Source organism: Heterocephalus glaber, unplaced genomic scaffold (assembly GCF_053883595.1).
Source record: "Heterocephalus glaber isolate CG9 unplaced genomic scaffold, H.glaber_assembly_v1.0 deba00001733, whole genome shotgun sequence".
NCBI lineage: Eukaryota > Metazoa > Chordata > Mammalia > Rodentia > Bathyergidae > Heterocephalus > Heterocephalus glaber.
In genome coordinates, this window is record NW_028258444.1 from 8,087,501 (window position 1) to 8,104,204 (window position 16,704).

The window sequence follows — 16,704 nt, forward strand, 5'->3', positions numbered from 1 at the left end:
GCATGTGATCAAAGTCTCACCAAGCTGAGATCAAGGCAACAGCTACAAATTGTTCTCAGCTAGACGTCAAGGTCCTCTTCCAAGCCCTTTCAGTTGTTGGCAGAATTCAGTTGCTTGCAGTTCTGAAGTGACGTTTTTGATTTCTTGCTGGCAGGTGGCCAGCTCTTAGCTCTGACATGCCACCCTCAGGTGCTAGCCTTGTGGCCCTCTCAAAACATGGCAGCTGAGTACTTCAGAACCACCAGGAGAATCACTCAATCCAGTCTACTAAAACCGGGTCCATATTTATTCCTACTCTTTTGATTGTGCCCTACTCATCTGATTCCAATCAATTCACATGTACTATCCAACTCAAGTCACAGGGATTAGAAAGTAAAAGCCAACATGAGGCAGGGTCAGGGTGTGTTTCCTGGTCATGGGTACAGTCAAGAATTTTTTTTTCCCTCAGAATATATGACATTTGGTCAGAGACTTGAAGAATGAGGAATCAGTCACATGTATTAGGTCACTGGCTGAAGATTCAGCCACTGAGAAAACAGGGAAAGAAAGGGAGAGGTAGCCTTTAAAACACCTGTTACCAGTAGCCATGTTGGATAGCTTTTATCCAACACTGAATGTCAAAGAACATAAATAAAATATTTAGTGTGTGCTTTATGTTCCCAACTACCCAATGTTCCTAACTATTTAATTCACACTCAAGAGTTATGCATCAATGTGAAAGACAGAAAAAATACTGCATATCTACATAATATACCAACCTTACATCTGATAAAATTAACAAGAACTTTAAACATTTTTATGTTAAAAACAAATATATTTCTATGTGTATATAGAATGGAGTATACTATGAAATTTACACAAACTTTTAGATAAAAGTTGAGGCCTCCAATACACTGCAAGTTGGATGCAACACTGCACATTTTCTCTTACGTCAGTTAAGAGTTTTGCTGGAAAATCTTGAGACTCATGCTACCGAGGGAAAAACCTCAGAGGCGAAGAAATAAATTTTTAAACACACACTTTCAAATGTAACACACATGAGCATATTCACACTAGTCTTTGAAAGGCAAACTGCAGACTCAATTGTTACCAAGACAATTAAGTTTACATATCATGCAGCCTGGTATTGGTGTCTAAGTTACTGCACTTTACAATTGCCCTACTCAACCACTGAAACGTTCAGTGTGGTGATAAAAGTTTTCTGCTTGTTAGGGTTTTGATTATGTTCTCTGGAAAATCCAAGTGTGTGTCTTACATCTCATAGGAAATTTGCTAATTATACTCCAAAATCCATGCTCTTTTTCCGTATTAATAAACATTTTGCTGTTCATATCATGATTCCCCAAATACCCTGTACATTTTAAGCCTCTTTCTAGCCAAAGTGGCCATGTCCCAATCAATCCAAACAGTAGAGTCCTTACACGGAAGGCTGGGTCTTCCCCTTTTCCCTTCTCACTGGCTGGAATACAGAAACGTGGCAGCACATGATCTTGAATTACATGACCAAGGGCAACACCTAAGCAACAGTGGAGCAACAGACAGAAGGATCCTGGGTCCTCAACATAAAAACTTATCAATTCCTGACTGTTTATACACTGGCTATAATATAGAAGAGAGGTAAACTTTTATTGTAATTAAGCCCTTGTTATTTTGGGTCTTTGTTCAAATAGCCCAACCAATATCTAACTAACACAGAATCTGATAACTAAAAGCAGTTGCCACCCTAAGTCTAAGAGAACCTGTAATACGTGACACTGACTTCGAGGCTGAAGAGCAGGTAGTGAAGAAATCATCAGATAGAAACTGATGACTCTTGCGCCATGGCAAATCATTCTGTCAACTGTCACTTTGAAAGCTCAGTACCTTGAAAGTAATAACCAAGCTTCTAGATTAAAGGAAAGTCATTGAAAGATTAAGAATGTTGGCATGTATTACATCTTTTTGCTGCTTTCCACAAAGTCCTTCAAGAAAAATAAACTCAGCCAAAAGAAACGGACCCGAGGATCAGTGGGATAGATGAGAAGATGCAGAAACAACTCCAGACATACTCAGCCACCTCATCTTTGACAAAGTAGCCAACCACCCTCATTGGAGAAAAGATAGCCTATTTAATAAATGGTGTTGGAAAAACTGGATTTCAACCTGCCAAAGATTAAAACTAGACCCATATCACCATGCACTAAACTAGGATCAAAGTGGATTAAAGATCTAAATATTAAGACAGAAACACTAAACTTGCTGGAAGATAAGTTAGGTAGAACTCTTGAAGACACTGGCATAGGAAAAGACTTTATGAACAAAACCTCAGTAGCACAGGAACTAGCACAAAGAATCAACAACTGGGATCTCACCTTATTAAAAAGCTTCTGAACTGCAAGAGAAACCACCAAGCTAAGAGACAACCTACAATTTGGGAAAGAATTTTTAGCAGCTGTACCTCAGACAAAGGACTACTTTCTAGAATATATAAGAACTGAAAAAAAAAATCAGACCCCCCCCTCAAATTTAAAGACCCTATTCAAAATAGGCATCTGAAATGAACAGATATTTCTCAGACAAAGAAGTAAAAGCAACAAATAAACACATGAAAAAATGTTCATCATCACTGGTCATTCGAGAGATGCAGATGAAAACAAAACTGATATTCCACCTCACCCTACAAAGAATGGCCGCTATCAAGAAATCAACCAATAACAAATGCTGGTAGGGGGTGTGGGGAGAAAGGAACCCCTCTCCATTGTTGGTGGGAGTGCAGACTGGTGCAACCACTGAGGAAATCAGTATGGAGATACCTCAAAGAACTAGGACTAGAGGTCCCATTTGACCCAGCTATTCCCCTGCTGGATATCTTCCCAAAAGAATTAAAAGAACCATACCACAGAGATATATGTGCACCCATGTTTATAGCAGCACATTTCATAATAGCTAAAGCTTGGAAACAGCCCAAATGCCCATCAACTGGAAACTGGATAAAGATGTGGTTTTTTTTATAAAATGGAGCACTACTGAGCCATAAAGAATGAAAAACTAGAGACATTTATAGCTAAATGGATGCATATTGAGGCCATCCTCTTAAGTGAGATAAATAGGACACACATGTGTAAATACCGAATAGTTTCTCTAGTGTGAGAAACTGAAAGTGTAAGTAAGGATTAAAATAAATAATTAATAATTTGAAATAGGAAGTAAAGGTCCAAAGGGGTATGGGAAGTGGGAGGGGAAGGGGAAAGGAAAGAAGGGAAAGGAAAAATTATGAGAAAAGAAAAAAATGGAAACAAAGTCTATGTAAATAGGGAAGTGTGGAGGGGGTGAAGGGCACACAGGTAATGGGGAAAAACTAAGAACTAAAATACATCATGTACAGGTACAAGCACCCAATGATAAATGTAAATGTACTGTATACCTAAAATGTACCAATAAATAATTTAAGCAAAAATAAATAAACAAATAAAAAATAAACTCAGACTAAATAAAGCAGTCTCAAGTAGATGTGGAAGGGAATTCAAGTCTATTGAGAAAACCGCACACCACACATAGCTTGAAATCTAAGTTGGATATGTGTCTGGTAAAGTGGGGCTTCATTGAGTTTAAAAACTAGATTGTTTGGCCAAGGATTTAGCCCAGCGGCACCACGTCTGCCTTGAAAACACAAGGTCCTGAGTTTGATCCCTGGTACCAAAAAAAAAAAAAAACTAGATTGTTTTGTATTCCATGCTAACCCAGTACGACGAGAGTTTCTGAAAACAATATAATCCTGGTACCACAATTCTCAGCCAGATATTGGGAGCAAGTCCAGAAATGAAGAAGATATTGAAGGCATTACATTTTCACCTAAGAAACTGAGGTTTCTGCAGAACACCAAAGTCGATAATTAAAATCCAGCATTTTTTGCTAGGGGAAAACAAAACAAATTATGTTTGATTGTGGTTCCTTGCACTTGAAGCTAATCTGCTCAACTGGGCAGAAAGCCCAGTAAATTTCTGAGAGTATACAGTAGCTAAGCACAGAGAGACATAAGCCTGAACTCTAAAAGCCTATGACTTCTCAACACAAAGACATCCCATTTATGCTTCTTTAGCTGCACCAACAGGAAGTCAGCCTGAAATCTAATATACCCAAGAAAATAATATACTTTGCAATGCCTTCTTTAGACGTGGTCATGGAGAATACCAGACAATAAAGAATCTCCCGAAGGATAAAGCCAGAAACCCTGGAAAATAAGGGATTTCTTCCCCAAAGGCAGTGAGGCAAGCTTGCCAGGAGGGCTAAGAATGACTTTTTTCTACTGCCACAATAAAAATCTTCACATTCCTACACACAGGAATTACAAGTGCTAAAGACCAGTGACTGTTTTCCTACTGCCCTCTTTTCCAAATGGAGTGCCTGATCCTGCTTCCCCTCCATCACTGTGTAACAGATGTGTCATTTTGCCCCTACTTTACCACTGCAGACTGGATGTGTGTTTCATATAGCAGACAAATTGGCTTTCACATTGGATGTGCCAACCACTAAAATTCATAACAGGACTTAAGCATAAAACTGATTTCCCATCACCCAGGTACAATAAACTATGAGAGATGAGACTCAGTAAGGCAGGAGATATGTTTCATGGGTGGGAGGTAGAGTGCATGTGTAGAAAGTGCTAGATGTCTCCCAAAATCCATGTTCTGCTTCCACATAACAGGAATTCCAGCTAGGCATCTGGTATTCTTCTTGTCCTAACCTGCTTTGCTACTACATGTGGGGATGACCGCATTCTGATGAAAAGGCTGCAAGAGAAGTGATGTGTGCTATTTCCAGGTCAATGCTTTCCAAAAAGATCTTCCCTGTTACCCTTTCTGCTGGGGTCTCAACATGATGGGCCCACCTACATGGGATCAATATCCTAGAAAGGAACACACAAAGACAGAAGGAACCTGTGCCCCAGGACTATGTAATAGCAAATCCTATATTCCAATTCTATTTTAGAAAACTATTCACTGTAAGGTAACAATATGGTAGGAGTTTACATAGATTAGAAGGAAGATAGACGGTTAAGGAGGGCCCCGTCCTATGGGATATTTTCTCAGTAAATGAAAGTCACAGTTCAGTTGAGGAAAAGGGTTCAGACTGCCAGATTAAGTAGATGTTAAAAAAAAAAAAAAAGCTAGAATGCAAGCCTTTAGGTAGATAAACAGATGATGGGATCATCACCAGTATTTTAAAGGCACCATTCTTAAACACAGCCCCCATCTAGTCATCTATGTGGACTTTTGCCCATGACTTAGGAAATACCATTCCAAAGATGTCTTTCCCATTAGGCAAAGTCTCAAACATTCATTCAATCCCAGATATAGGGATGACCTCTCCTTGCCCAGAATAGGAAGAAACCCACAACTTTTGGACACTAATGACCCAAACTCCCCAATTTTAGTCCTTATCTCCACTTTCTGTTTCTCACACTAGAGAAACAACACAACACTCAAACACGTGTGCCCGATTTATTTCACTTAAGAGTATGGTCTCAAGGTCCATCCATTTAGCTATAAATGTTTGAAGCTCATCCTTCTTTATGTCAAAGTAGTACTCCACTGTATAAAAAAGCCATGTCTTCTTTATCCATTCACTGGTCGATGGGCATTTGAACTGTTTCCAAGAGTTAGCTATCACAAACTGTGCCACTATAAACATGGGTGTGCATATATTGCTGTGATATAATGCATTTAATTCTTTTGGGACGATATCAAGAAGAGGAATAGCTGGCTCAAATGGAACCTCTAGTTTTAACTTTTTGAGAAATCTCCACACTGATTTCCATAGTGGTTGCACCAGGCTACACTCCCACCAACAGTGGAGAAGGGTTCGTTTTTCCCCACAGCCCTGCCAGCATTTGCTATTGGTTGATTTCTTGATGGGACCTATTCTTTCTGGAGTGATATGGAATCTCAGGGTTGTTTGATTTGCATTTCACAAATGACTAGTGATGTTGAACATTTTTTTATATATTTATTTGTTGTTTCTACTTCCTCATCTGAGAAGTGTCTTTTCATTTCAGATGCCCATTTTTGTATTGGGTCTTTAAATTTGGGGAGTCTGATTTTTTTTTTTAGTTCTTTATATATTCTAGATAATAGTCCTTTATCTGATGAGCACCACCAAAGAACTACCCAGGAAAGAAACAGAAGAGATGTGCTTCGGGGAGTTGAAAAGTGGGGAATATGGCTATATAGACATGGTTGAGACATAAATTTCCATTTTGTGCCAGTTACCTGACCACTTAAGATATTTTTGTGAACAGCCACTGACCATCCCTCAGTTGAAGGCTGGACTAGTCAAATATTCTGAAAGTTACAGTTAAGAAGAAAAATAGCTTTGATGCACCCCATGTTAATCAAACAACTCAGAAACTTTTTAGTTAATTTGTTTGTCTTACATTTTCTGAGCACTGAGCCAGAGCCCCAGGACACAAAACAGTTATGGACTAGTAGGGAAAAGAAACCTGAAAAAGTAATTGTGATATTGGGTAATGCATGCAAGAACAAAGACCTGTATGAAGCTTACTAGTAACCAAAAGGAGAGAGTAAAAAATTGAGCAAACTGGGCCTGGGATTTAATTTAGTGGTGCCACACCTGCCTTGCCCTGAGTTCAATCCCTGGTACCACAAAAAAAAGCATGAGCAAACAACATTAAAGGAGGGCAAAAAAAAGGACCCCACTTGACGTGGCCCAAGTCCAGAACACCATCATCTTTCATAACTGCTTTCTGTATATTCTTTACTCATATTCTTGCTGAAGTCATTATCTTTCCCCCAGTACATTGTCCATATGACATCCATTGTTTCATTTCTAAAATATTTATCCAAATTCTATAAATACTTCCTGAAATGTATAACTATAGAAAAATTTATTCTTTAATTGATTTATCATGGAAACACTAATTCAAAAATGGTAACTGAAGTTAATTATCCTTCTTCTCTCACATAAAGTAAAGAAAGGGTATTTACTCTGTGAGGCTGAGGCAGGAAGATTAAAGTTTGAGCCCAGCCTAAGCAACTTAGAGACTGACTGAGATTCTGTTTCAAAAATAAAAAATAAAAGGGTTGGTGATATAGCTCAGTTTGAAGGCTCTGTGTTCAAGCCCTAGTACTGAAAATAAAAGGTATTTATTAATTCTCCCATATGATAAAATGCTCCTTGATAAGTTACCATTACATATCCTTCAAGAACTAAAATTTTCCTTTTCTTGAATGGTTTCATTAAGTATATCTATCCCTAAGAAATCATTTAGCTCCTCATTCTTTAACAAATATTTATTGTACAATACTGTGTATCAAGCACAAGAAAACAAGCACTGAGCAGAATAAAGTACCTACCCCCAGGGAACTTAGATTCTAATGTCTGGGGTAGAGGAAGTATATCCAATGGTGATAAGTGTAAGCAAAAACTAAAGCAGAAAACGAGGTGAGCTCGGTGTGAAGGGACAGTTAGCTCAGTGTCAGTAAGACAGTCAAGGTGATATCTGATCAAAGGCTTAAAGAAAGAGCAGGAGCCACACAGTTATCTGGAGGAAGAATAAGAGAAAGGGGAAACAGTGAAGACAAAGGTCCTGCGATGTGAATTGGCTTTTGAAAATATTTACTACTACTATAGAAAATGAACAAGAGTGCAATGAAGAAGACTGAATATTTTAAGATCTGTTAATCATAGAAAAGTAGCAAGTGGTTTGTGAGAAGAGATGCATGCAGAATTCGTAAGATGCAATGAGTACAAAGGCATATCACAAGTGTGTAGCCTTAAAGAGAGGTACAAATGGAAGGACCAAAAGAAACACAGGTTCATAAGGTGCCTTATATTCATTAAGCTATAAATATAATAAGGCACCTAAGGAATTGAGTACCCATGATACACTAAATAAACATGAGACATATGAAGCACTCTATATGTCATAGTGTGGTTATCCCCCATGGTCTCTGCCCAGATAACAAAACCCAAAGCAGCTCAGGAAGCTAACTGGCAAGTTCCAGCTGAGGCCAGGCATACCTGGCCTTGTCTCTCTGACAGAGAACCTATGTGTCCCTGGCCCCAGCACCTTCCATCTAAGTTGGCCCCTCACACACCTCAGTCCTGCTCCTCTCCGCTGACATGGCAGAGAGGAAAGGCATGTAGACACTGTGCGCAGTGACTCCGGGAGTGTGCTCCTGCAGTCACCTGTGCCCTATCCTACATGTGTTAACTTTATCCCATCCCTTGCTCTCTTCCTTCTCATGGTGTGTTATAAATTGATTTAATAAACTGTGTGTTTTCCCTCTTTATTTAGTCTATGAGGCATTGTGTTTCTGACCTATGTGGTAGACTGCCTGGTACTCTGAAGATTACCACTTCCAAAACAACAGCCCTCGGGCTCAGCACTCCAGCCACAGAGAAGAACAGCCAGGGATGTGGTGGAACAGGGACAGAGCAAGAGAAAAAAAGAAAGCAGGAGCTTAGCAAATCTTTAGAGCCTGCATTATTATATAGGGCCTTGTAAGCTACTGTAGTGACTTGGGCTTTAGGATGGAAAGTTATTGTGGAGTTTGGAGCAAAAGAGTAACACGGTAAGACTTCCATGGTGAAGGAACCATACCGGTCACTGTATGGAAACGGACTGTAGAGGGTTAGAAGGAAAGAGGTGAATTTCAAAGGTTCAATGTATAGTGATTCAGCCAAGAGATTTGGTGATTTGGACCTAGGTAGCTGCAGTAGAAGTAAAGAAATACTCTTTGAATTTTGTATGTATTAGAAGGTCTATTGAGTATATGGAAAGGAAAGACACATGCCGTAAAACAAGAAAGTTGGTCTTGGTCATAACAATACCAAATAAGAAAATGTCAAATCTATTTAATAAGATTTCCATGTAAATGAAAGTAATCCTCTTTTTTTTTTTTTTTTGGTACTGGGGATGGAACTTGGGTCCATGCGCTTGCGTAGCAGGCAGCAAAACCACTGAGCTAAACCCCCAGCTCAGTAATCCTCTCTTTACAGAATATCTTTTTTTTAAAAAAAGTGTTCTTCCTGGTCATAGTGGAAACCCCCAGCCTCAGTTCTCCGAAGCTATTTTTTCACTGCTCACAATTTTTTTTAATTTATTGCTAAATGTTAGTCCAGCTCAGCCTTTGTTCTAAGTCAAAGAAGAGCTGAGTCCAGGACCTCTTAAGAGTTAAAAGGCGAGAGTCTTTAACTGCTGCTACATTTTTATTAATCTCAGCAGGAGGCTAATAGTGTCAAACACTATCACTAGGCACAGAAACAAATAAAGAATGATTTAGGATGAAGCTCTGATGACTATTTTATCCCCAGCTCCAAATGAGAGATGTACCACCAAAGTGTATAATTCTGATAGTGCATCAAAAATCAGGATGAAAAAAATCTAAAGCAAAACATAGCCATTTATACCAAAGAAGGAAACCATCTTCTGCCTAAGTTTTATAAAGTTACCCAAGACAAGTAGTTTTTATAAAATTCTATTACTGGCAATCAGATGAAAGATTAATTTAAATCATAGAAAATAAACATTCATTGAGCTCCCACCTGTTGAAAAACCCTAGGTTAGCACTTATGAAAAGCAATTTATCCTGACAGAGTGTGCATTGCAGCTAATATAGACATCATCCTTAAAATGCAAGATAAAAGATAAGTACCACAAAAGGGAGCATACATGCTGTAGGAACCTAAAGGAAAATATTAATAGTCAAAAGGAAATCAGGAAAGGTCTAGAGAGTATATTATGTAATAAAAAATACAATACTTGTTTAAAATAATTACAACAGTAGAAAGCTTTCAGAAGGAAGTTTTCAGAAAAGCTAAAAAATTAGAAAAGGACAGGGAAACAGCACCTTTCTCTAGATCAAAAATTTAAAATTTTCAGATAAAAAATTTTAGGTATAGAGTATGATGACATTCATCATTGAGAATTTGTACTTTTACATGATATATCTTGGTTCTAATTTTTGAGAAACATTTCTTAGACTGGAAATATTTCTTAGACTGGAAAGGCATTCACCATAAAATGTTATCAGCAACAGTAAAGGCCAGGTTCCCATGATTCTTCAGATACTCACTGAAGCAAACTCCAACTGTGGCCAGAAAGCTTGGGAGTGCACAGGAGGAACTCCTGGCTAAACACCAAAACCTGAATCAAAACCACTGCCCAGAATATAGATTGAAGGCATGTCTTCATGAGAAGTGCTTAAAGTATTTCCTCCTCTTAAATTATTCTCAAATCTTTTTCAAGGAAAAGCATTTTGATAGGCACTTACCTTCAGGAAACAAGATTTTGAGATTAGTAATGAATATACTTATCTATTTAAGTGTAATTTTTAAAAAGTAAACTATACAAATACATGAAAACCAGTCTCTCTGAAACTTCGTTTGAGCCAGTGATCCAATATACTGCCTTGTCAAGCTAGCTGTGAGCCACAACTGCATGGAGAAATGGACTAAGTATATTTGATTCACTCATTCTTTCTCCTCCAAATAGGTAGAAAAGTTGATTATAGTGATAAAAAAATCAAACAAAACTAGTAGTCTACCAAAGCTACATATTTGGGTATTCTGAAAAGTTGACAAAAGAATCATCTGGTTCTAGACAGTGACTGTGCCTTTCAGGAAATTGTATACACTTAGGAAGAGACACTAAAGAAATATTATTATATACTCACTAAAGGGTATCTAGAGTGAAATATCAGAAATCATTCTGTACCAAAAATCACTTGGGTAGAGCAGGAAGTGAGTTCATTTCTTTCTAGAGAAGTTATAATGGTAGTTTAAAAGTTTGTTAAGCTTGGAGACATTTTCTCTAGGTGTTCTTTAAAGAGTTCTGAGATATTTCCACAATAAAAGAAATCTCTTTTATTTCTATTTAGAGTTTAATTCTATCATGATAACATATTTACAGGAAGAAAATGTCTGCATATCACATGGTTTCTCTTACATGAGAAACTGGAGTCATAAACAAAGAGCAAAATAAAGGATATAGGGAGTAGGGAGATAAATCTTTCTCAAATGGGGGAGGGAAAGGGGATAAAAAGAGAAATTAGAATGTATTATTTACATATACCAACGCCACAAAGAATATACACATTATGTACTGCAAACATATACTAATAAAATTTTTTAAATGAAAAAGTCTATATGTGACCTAAAAACTATAAAATAATCTGTAACGTGCTATAAGAAAAAGTTACTATCATCATATAATTATCGTGCTTCTTCAAGAAGCATTATTCGGCCTTTGCTTGTAAGAACTAGCACTACATGTACTCATGACTCAAGAGCATGTCAGTAAGACTATATTATCGACTTCAGACCAGAGGCATTAGGAACAACGCAGAGTATGATGGTGCTGAAGTGAAAACAAGAAGGACCTGTGCAGACATACATTTTTTAAAAATTCTTTATTATAAACTTTCCAGGATTGTTTTAAGTAACCTAGAGATAATAATTCAATAAAAATGTAAATTTGCCTAAAAGAAAAAAATACCATATGAAGGTAAGTACACATGCCACACCCTTTCAATCTGTTGAAATATTGGCATCAATGTCTGTAATGTATTGCATGTGAAGAAAACATTTTGCAAATTAAGTTTATTTGTACAGTTTAGATATACATAATGATCACAGTCATCATAGGGAGTTTGTACCTGCACATGATATGTCTTGGTTCCTCTTTTTCTCCCATTCTTCTCGCCTCCCTTCAACCCCTCTTCCCCTCCTTATTTACAATGCTTTGTTTCCATTTTATCCTTCTTTTCTCATGTTTTCTTTACTCTTCCTTCCTTTCCTCCTCCCTTCTCCCTAGTGGAAGAAATTGTTCAAAAAGAAAGAAAGTATCACTTTTAAAGGGGCTTAATAGAGTTTTTTTTTTCCCTTGGTATTGCAATCAATCCTTTATTTACTCTTTGGAGCTTTTCCACCACTACAGATCCTCTCCACAGTGACTGCATTTAGGAGCATTTCGTTTACACGGCGATTATTTGTCTGTGCTCTCCAATCACGAGGCTGGGGGCTCAGGGACCCTCTGACACCTGGTCATTACCGGGTGCGCCGGATGATAGTTTCAGACTTCATAATTTCACAGTCAGGGCAGTTCCATTAGTGGGCTCATAAAAGGAAGGTTAAGAATTCATTTATTCTGGGTCATTGCTTTTAGCCAGGATGAAGTTTTCTAAGCTTCCCAAATAAATGAAATTTATTTCTCCTCTCATGTAAACCAAGCCCACCTAAGCCTGGGGTTCAGAAGGGGCCGGCAGGTCGTCTACCCCAGTCACCTCCCCAGGGCCGGGCTCTGTTCTCCGGGACCCCCCAGATGTGGGCTCTGGTCTCCAGCTGAACTGGAGCGTGTGGCCTTCCTGGGAGCTCGCCCCAGCCTCCTTCTCTCAACCTTTGGGGACTTCGTCAGACAAAGAAGGCTCCCGAGTCGGCCCTGTGTCGCGGCTATGCACGCTCCATCCCGCAGGAGCCGCACGAAGGCCTCCTCCCACACTGCTTGCTCGCATCCGTCCTCCGTGCCAAGTGTCCCTCAGTTCTCCAGTAAAGTATTATTTTTGAAGGGTAAAAAATAAAATTTCAAAAATAAAAATACACTAAAAATGTAATAAGCATACTAACTTTTCTAAATTAGAAAAAATTTCCTATGTCAGACGTTATGTGTTTCTATATATATTACATTCATACATGTTTGTGTGTATACATATATATATACACACACACACATGCAAATGTTCTTTTTAACTAATTCTATTTTAGATAACTTATATAGCATGATATTATGGAGCATTGGTGTAGGAGTCAAGACTTAAGATTCAGTCAAGCTCAGTTGATTACTAGCTATGTGACCTAGGGCAGGTCATTTAACTTCCATTAGCCTGTTTCCCAATACATAAAAAGAAGATAATACCTGTTTTACCTACCTTACAGGCTTGTTAAGATGAAATGGCAATAGATGTAATAGTGTCTATTAAATTGAAGAACTCTATACAAAAGTACTACAAAATTAGAATGCAAAACATGACAACTCTTTCTTTGTTATTATTGGTTGGTTGTTCATTTGCAATCCTGGGGACTGGACCCCAGGTCTTGCCACTGAGCATTATTCCCTGCCCTTTTTAATTTTTTATTTCGATTCAGGGTCTCCCTAAGTTGCTAGGTTGCCCAGAGTAGGCTCGAACTTGTAACTCTCTTGACTCAGCCTTCTGAGTGAGCTGGCATTGCAGGTACATTTAACTTCTGAATCTATTAAAATAGCTAAACGTGAGCCAGGGATGTAGCTCAGTGGCACCGCACCTGCCTTGCACGCACAAGGTCCTGAGTTCGATCCCCAGTCCCAAAAATAAAATAAAATAAAATACCTAAAATACTTCCATAAAAGTTTTAAAATAAAACAATCTCAGCAATTAAGACTAGTAGTGTTGAAGATTTAATGAAATTAAGTTAATCTTGAATTAATACTTCTGAACACTGAGTTAATGCTGAAGAAAGACCATCTGCCCAAAGTTTCTCAAAGGGCTTTGGGCTGGAATCACCTGAAAGCTCGCTGAACAAGTGGACTCCTAAGTGTGAATCTCTCGATCGCATGGTATGGGAATCCACATGTTTATCAAGCACTCAGAAGACTCTTACACATTTTAAAATGTAGCAGCTACTTTTTAAGACTACCTTATTTCCTGACTTTATTAGCAAACAGGAGCAGAAGAAAATGGTAAATGGTTCAATTAGGGAAACAAAATCACATAAAATAATTACTACATTCTCCAGCTCCTTTCAAAACTTTTAATTAAGAAAGGATAATATTGTCAGATATTAGTTTTACTGTGTTCAGGAGAACAAAAAATAACCCAAATTGTTACTCTTTTTCATAACTAAAAACACATGCAAAGGCAGTTGAGAAGTATGCAAAAGGCATTTGGGGACACTAAATACAAAAACTGTCTTTTCCTTTGATCGGACCCTAATTAGCACCAATGACATCTGCTCCTTACAATGTAACACCACCATCATTTTTTCATGATAGAGCTAGCAGTGTAAAACTACCTAATAGTTCTACGGTATGCTTTCCTAAATAGCAAATGGGACTTCTTACATGTTCCTATATTCAAGTTTACAAAAACACACTGTCCAAGAAAACACTAGAATTTTAAGACTTTATTTTCTTGGCAAAGTAACATAAAACTAGCAATTATTTCACAATATTTTATCGGTATCTCTCCTATTCCAAATATTATACATTCCTTATTGAGCCAACCAAGTTTCAAGCATACAGTGTTAAACAAATTTTGCCTAGTAAAATAATTTTCCTAAATGGTTTTTTTCAATATAAAACTTTTATGGCTACCCATAAAAATGAATAATGAAGAATTTAAAGCTGTTATTTGTTAAAATGATAAGTTGAGAATTCTTTTTTATTTTCTTTGCCATTAAGTACTATTTTGAAAAGTAAAAAATTAGAAACACATTTTTAACATCTTCACATAATAATTGCAATGTTTTTGAGAATATCTACTTTTTTAAATGTTTGTGTAAAATTTTAGCCATCTAATAAAACTATAATACAGAAAATATTTAAATAGTAACAGTCAAAGCAGTGTTGAAAAGATTCATATACTTCTTTTAATATTCCTTACATTAATATTTAAGAAACAAAATCCTACACACTTTTCCTGCAGCTGCTTTATAAGTCTACATAGAGTTCCAAAGCAAACTACTAAAAAAAGTCCCACATTATTGTTGCATGTTTCCCACTAACAGACATTTCTCTGTTTGAAACAGACGGTGCCTGTTCACTGAAATGACTAAAAACATAGAGTTGGTCATTCTTAACTAGGCCATTAAAAAAAAATATGCAATAAGAAAAATATGTCAGTAATGGACAAAATAGTAACAGGACAGTTACAAACCATCATTATATGTGTAACTAACATTTTATTTTGTATACAAAAAAATCCCTTATGTAAAATCTTATATGTAAAGCATGACTTTTCATATTTCCTTTCTCGACATTCTTCAAGTTAAAGAAAACTGGAAACACATAAATTCTTACAGAAACTTGAAGTTACAGAATATATCCTGTTTTTTAAAAACTCCACTCCTTAACCACAACTCCCTCAAAAATAACAAAATAATGTTTGCAAGTTTCAACACTTTTAAACCACTATGTTTAATACATAAAATGAAAAATAATACATTTCAAGATCGTTATAGAATTATAATGTTAAATAAGGATTATAATTCATTTAAGAGTAGCTGTGATATTGTATCTTCTTCAGAAAGACCCAACTCCAATTCTGCAGGAAGTAGAATCAACAGATAAGGAATTCAAAGACTGAATTTACAAAGTACAGTGCTGAAACCCAGGGATGCTAAATGATCTCTCCTTGGGCACATGGCCATGTGTTAGCACCCAATCAATGCTCCCCTCCCACCAAAGCCACCCATATTGCCCAAAGTGTTCATCCTCTTCTCCAAAGAGAAGCGGTATTTTACAGAGAGTAGAAAACACAATTTATTTTTTAACATCTTTATATTTTTTGAGGGTAAGGACTAGTTTCTTCCTTTCTTGGCTTCTTCATGTTAATTCATCTTTTTCCTTTCCCAAAAGTCTGTCTCTACAATCCCCACTTTAGGTTCATGATCACAAAATCAAATCATTCAGCACTATCAAAAAAATCATATCCCAAGTTAATTCACTCACTCACCAAAATAACTAATTCACTGCTTCTCCTCTAACACATTCAGCTTCCCAGCAAATTCCCCTGTTGCTTACTTCAATGAGAAAGTATAAGCTGCCAGAATAAAACTTATCTTCCCACTTCCAAGCCTACTTGTATAGTTTGTTTTCCATACTGTTAAAATGAATATACATTCCCAGTCCCAATCCAAAGTCAATCTCTTCACTTGTGGCTTGCCCTCCTTCATTTCTCACCCATTTGAAAATGCTGCTCCTTGAATTATTCCATCTAGTGCCTGCGTGGTCAGTTCTCTCCCTACTAGGTCATTTTCAGCATACAAACATTCATAACTGCAGTTCTCTCTTTATGCCTCACATTCATCACTTTACAGTGAAGGTAAATACAGTATCATCTTTACAGAGTTACTGTGATGATTACTGTAGTTATAATTGTTATTATTATCATGTCTTATATCTACCCTTTATCTTCACGTCCCCCTCTAGTTACCATATTTCTCTAAACCCCTTTACAGCAATCCTAAAACAGTGGCCTATTCTTATTGTCTCTATAAATTCTCATTCTCTCCTGAACCTGCTTTGTACAAATCCCTAAAAACCACCATCAAAGATGCTAATGACTGTCTTTAATTCCAATAGTCTATTCTCAAGCCTCAATAAATAACAGCTAACACATGTCAAGACTCACTATACCACCAGACTCACTCAGGCCGTCCTCACAGTGACTGTGCGATTGATATTACAGTTATCTAACTGTAGAGAAGCAAAAACCAAGGCACCCCAATGTTATGTGACTTGATCATGGTCACACAATTTACTCCATCTTTCAGCAAGTTCCACTGAAAGCCCACAACTGGGCCATACTCTGAAAATAATTTTAACATGTATCCCCCACTCAGTTCCTTTCCAAGCAACAAGCTGGTATCCTTATGTCCCTACATAATATATAATATACAATCATATACAGTGATTATCAATTTTTACAACCCATGCTGTATTCCATAAAT

The 16,704-nt window shown here is 37.2% G+C and overlaps 1 protein-coding gene across 13 annotated transcripts in view; it reads right to left on the reverse strand.

The window, feature by feature from the left end:
• The window catches only part of Kif21a (kinesin family member 21A), a 133,974-nt gene that overhangs the window by 88,190 nt on the left and 29,080 nt on the right, over window positions 1-16,704 (reverse strand). The window contains exon 1 of one of the 13 annotated variants that reach the window (XM_087200042.1): window positions 11,658-11,792. The exons of the other annotated variants lie outside the window; for them this stretch is intronic. Within the exon in view, the coding sequence (XP_087056168.1) occupies window positions 11,658-11,695 (38 nt within the window). The 5' untranslated portion in view covers window positions 11,696-11,792. Of the gene's footprint in view, window positions 1-11,657; window positions 11,793-16,704 lie in introns of those variants that run through there. 13 annotated transcript variants of the gene reach the window in all.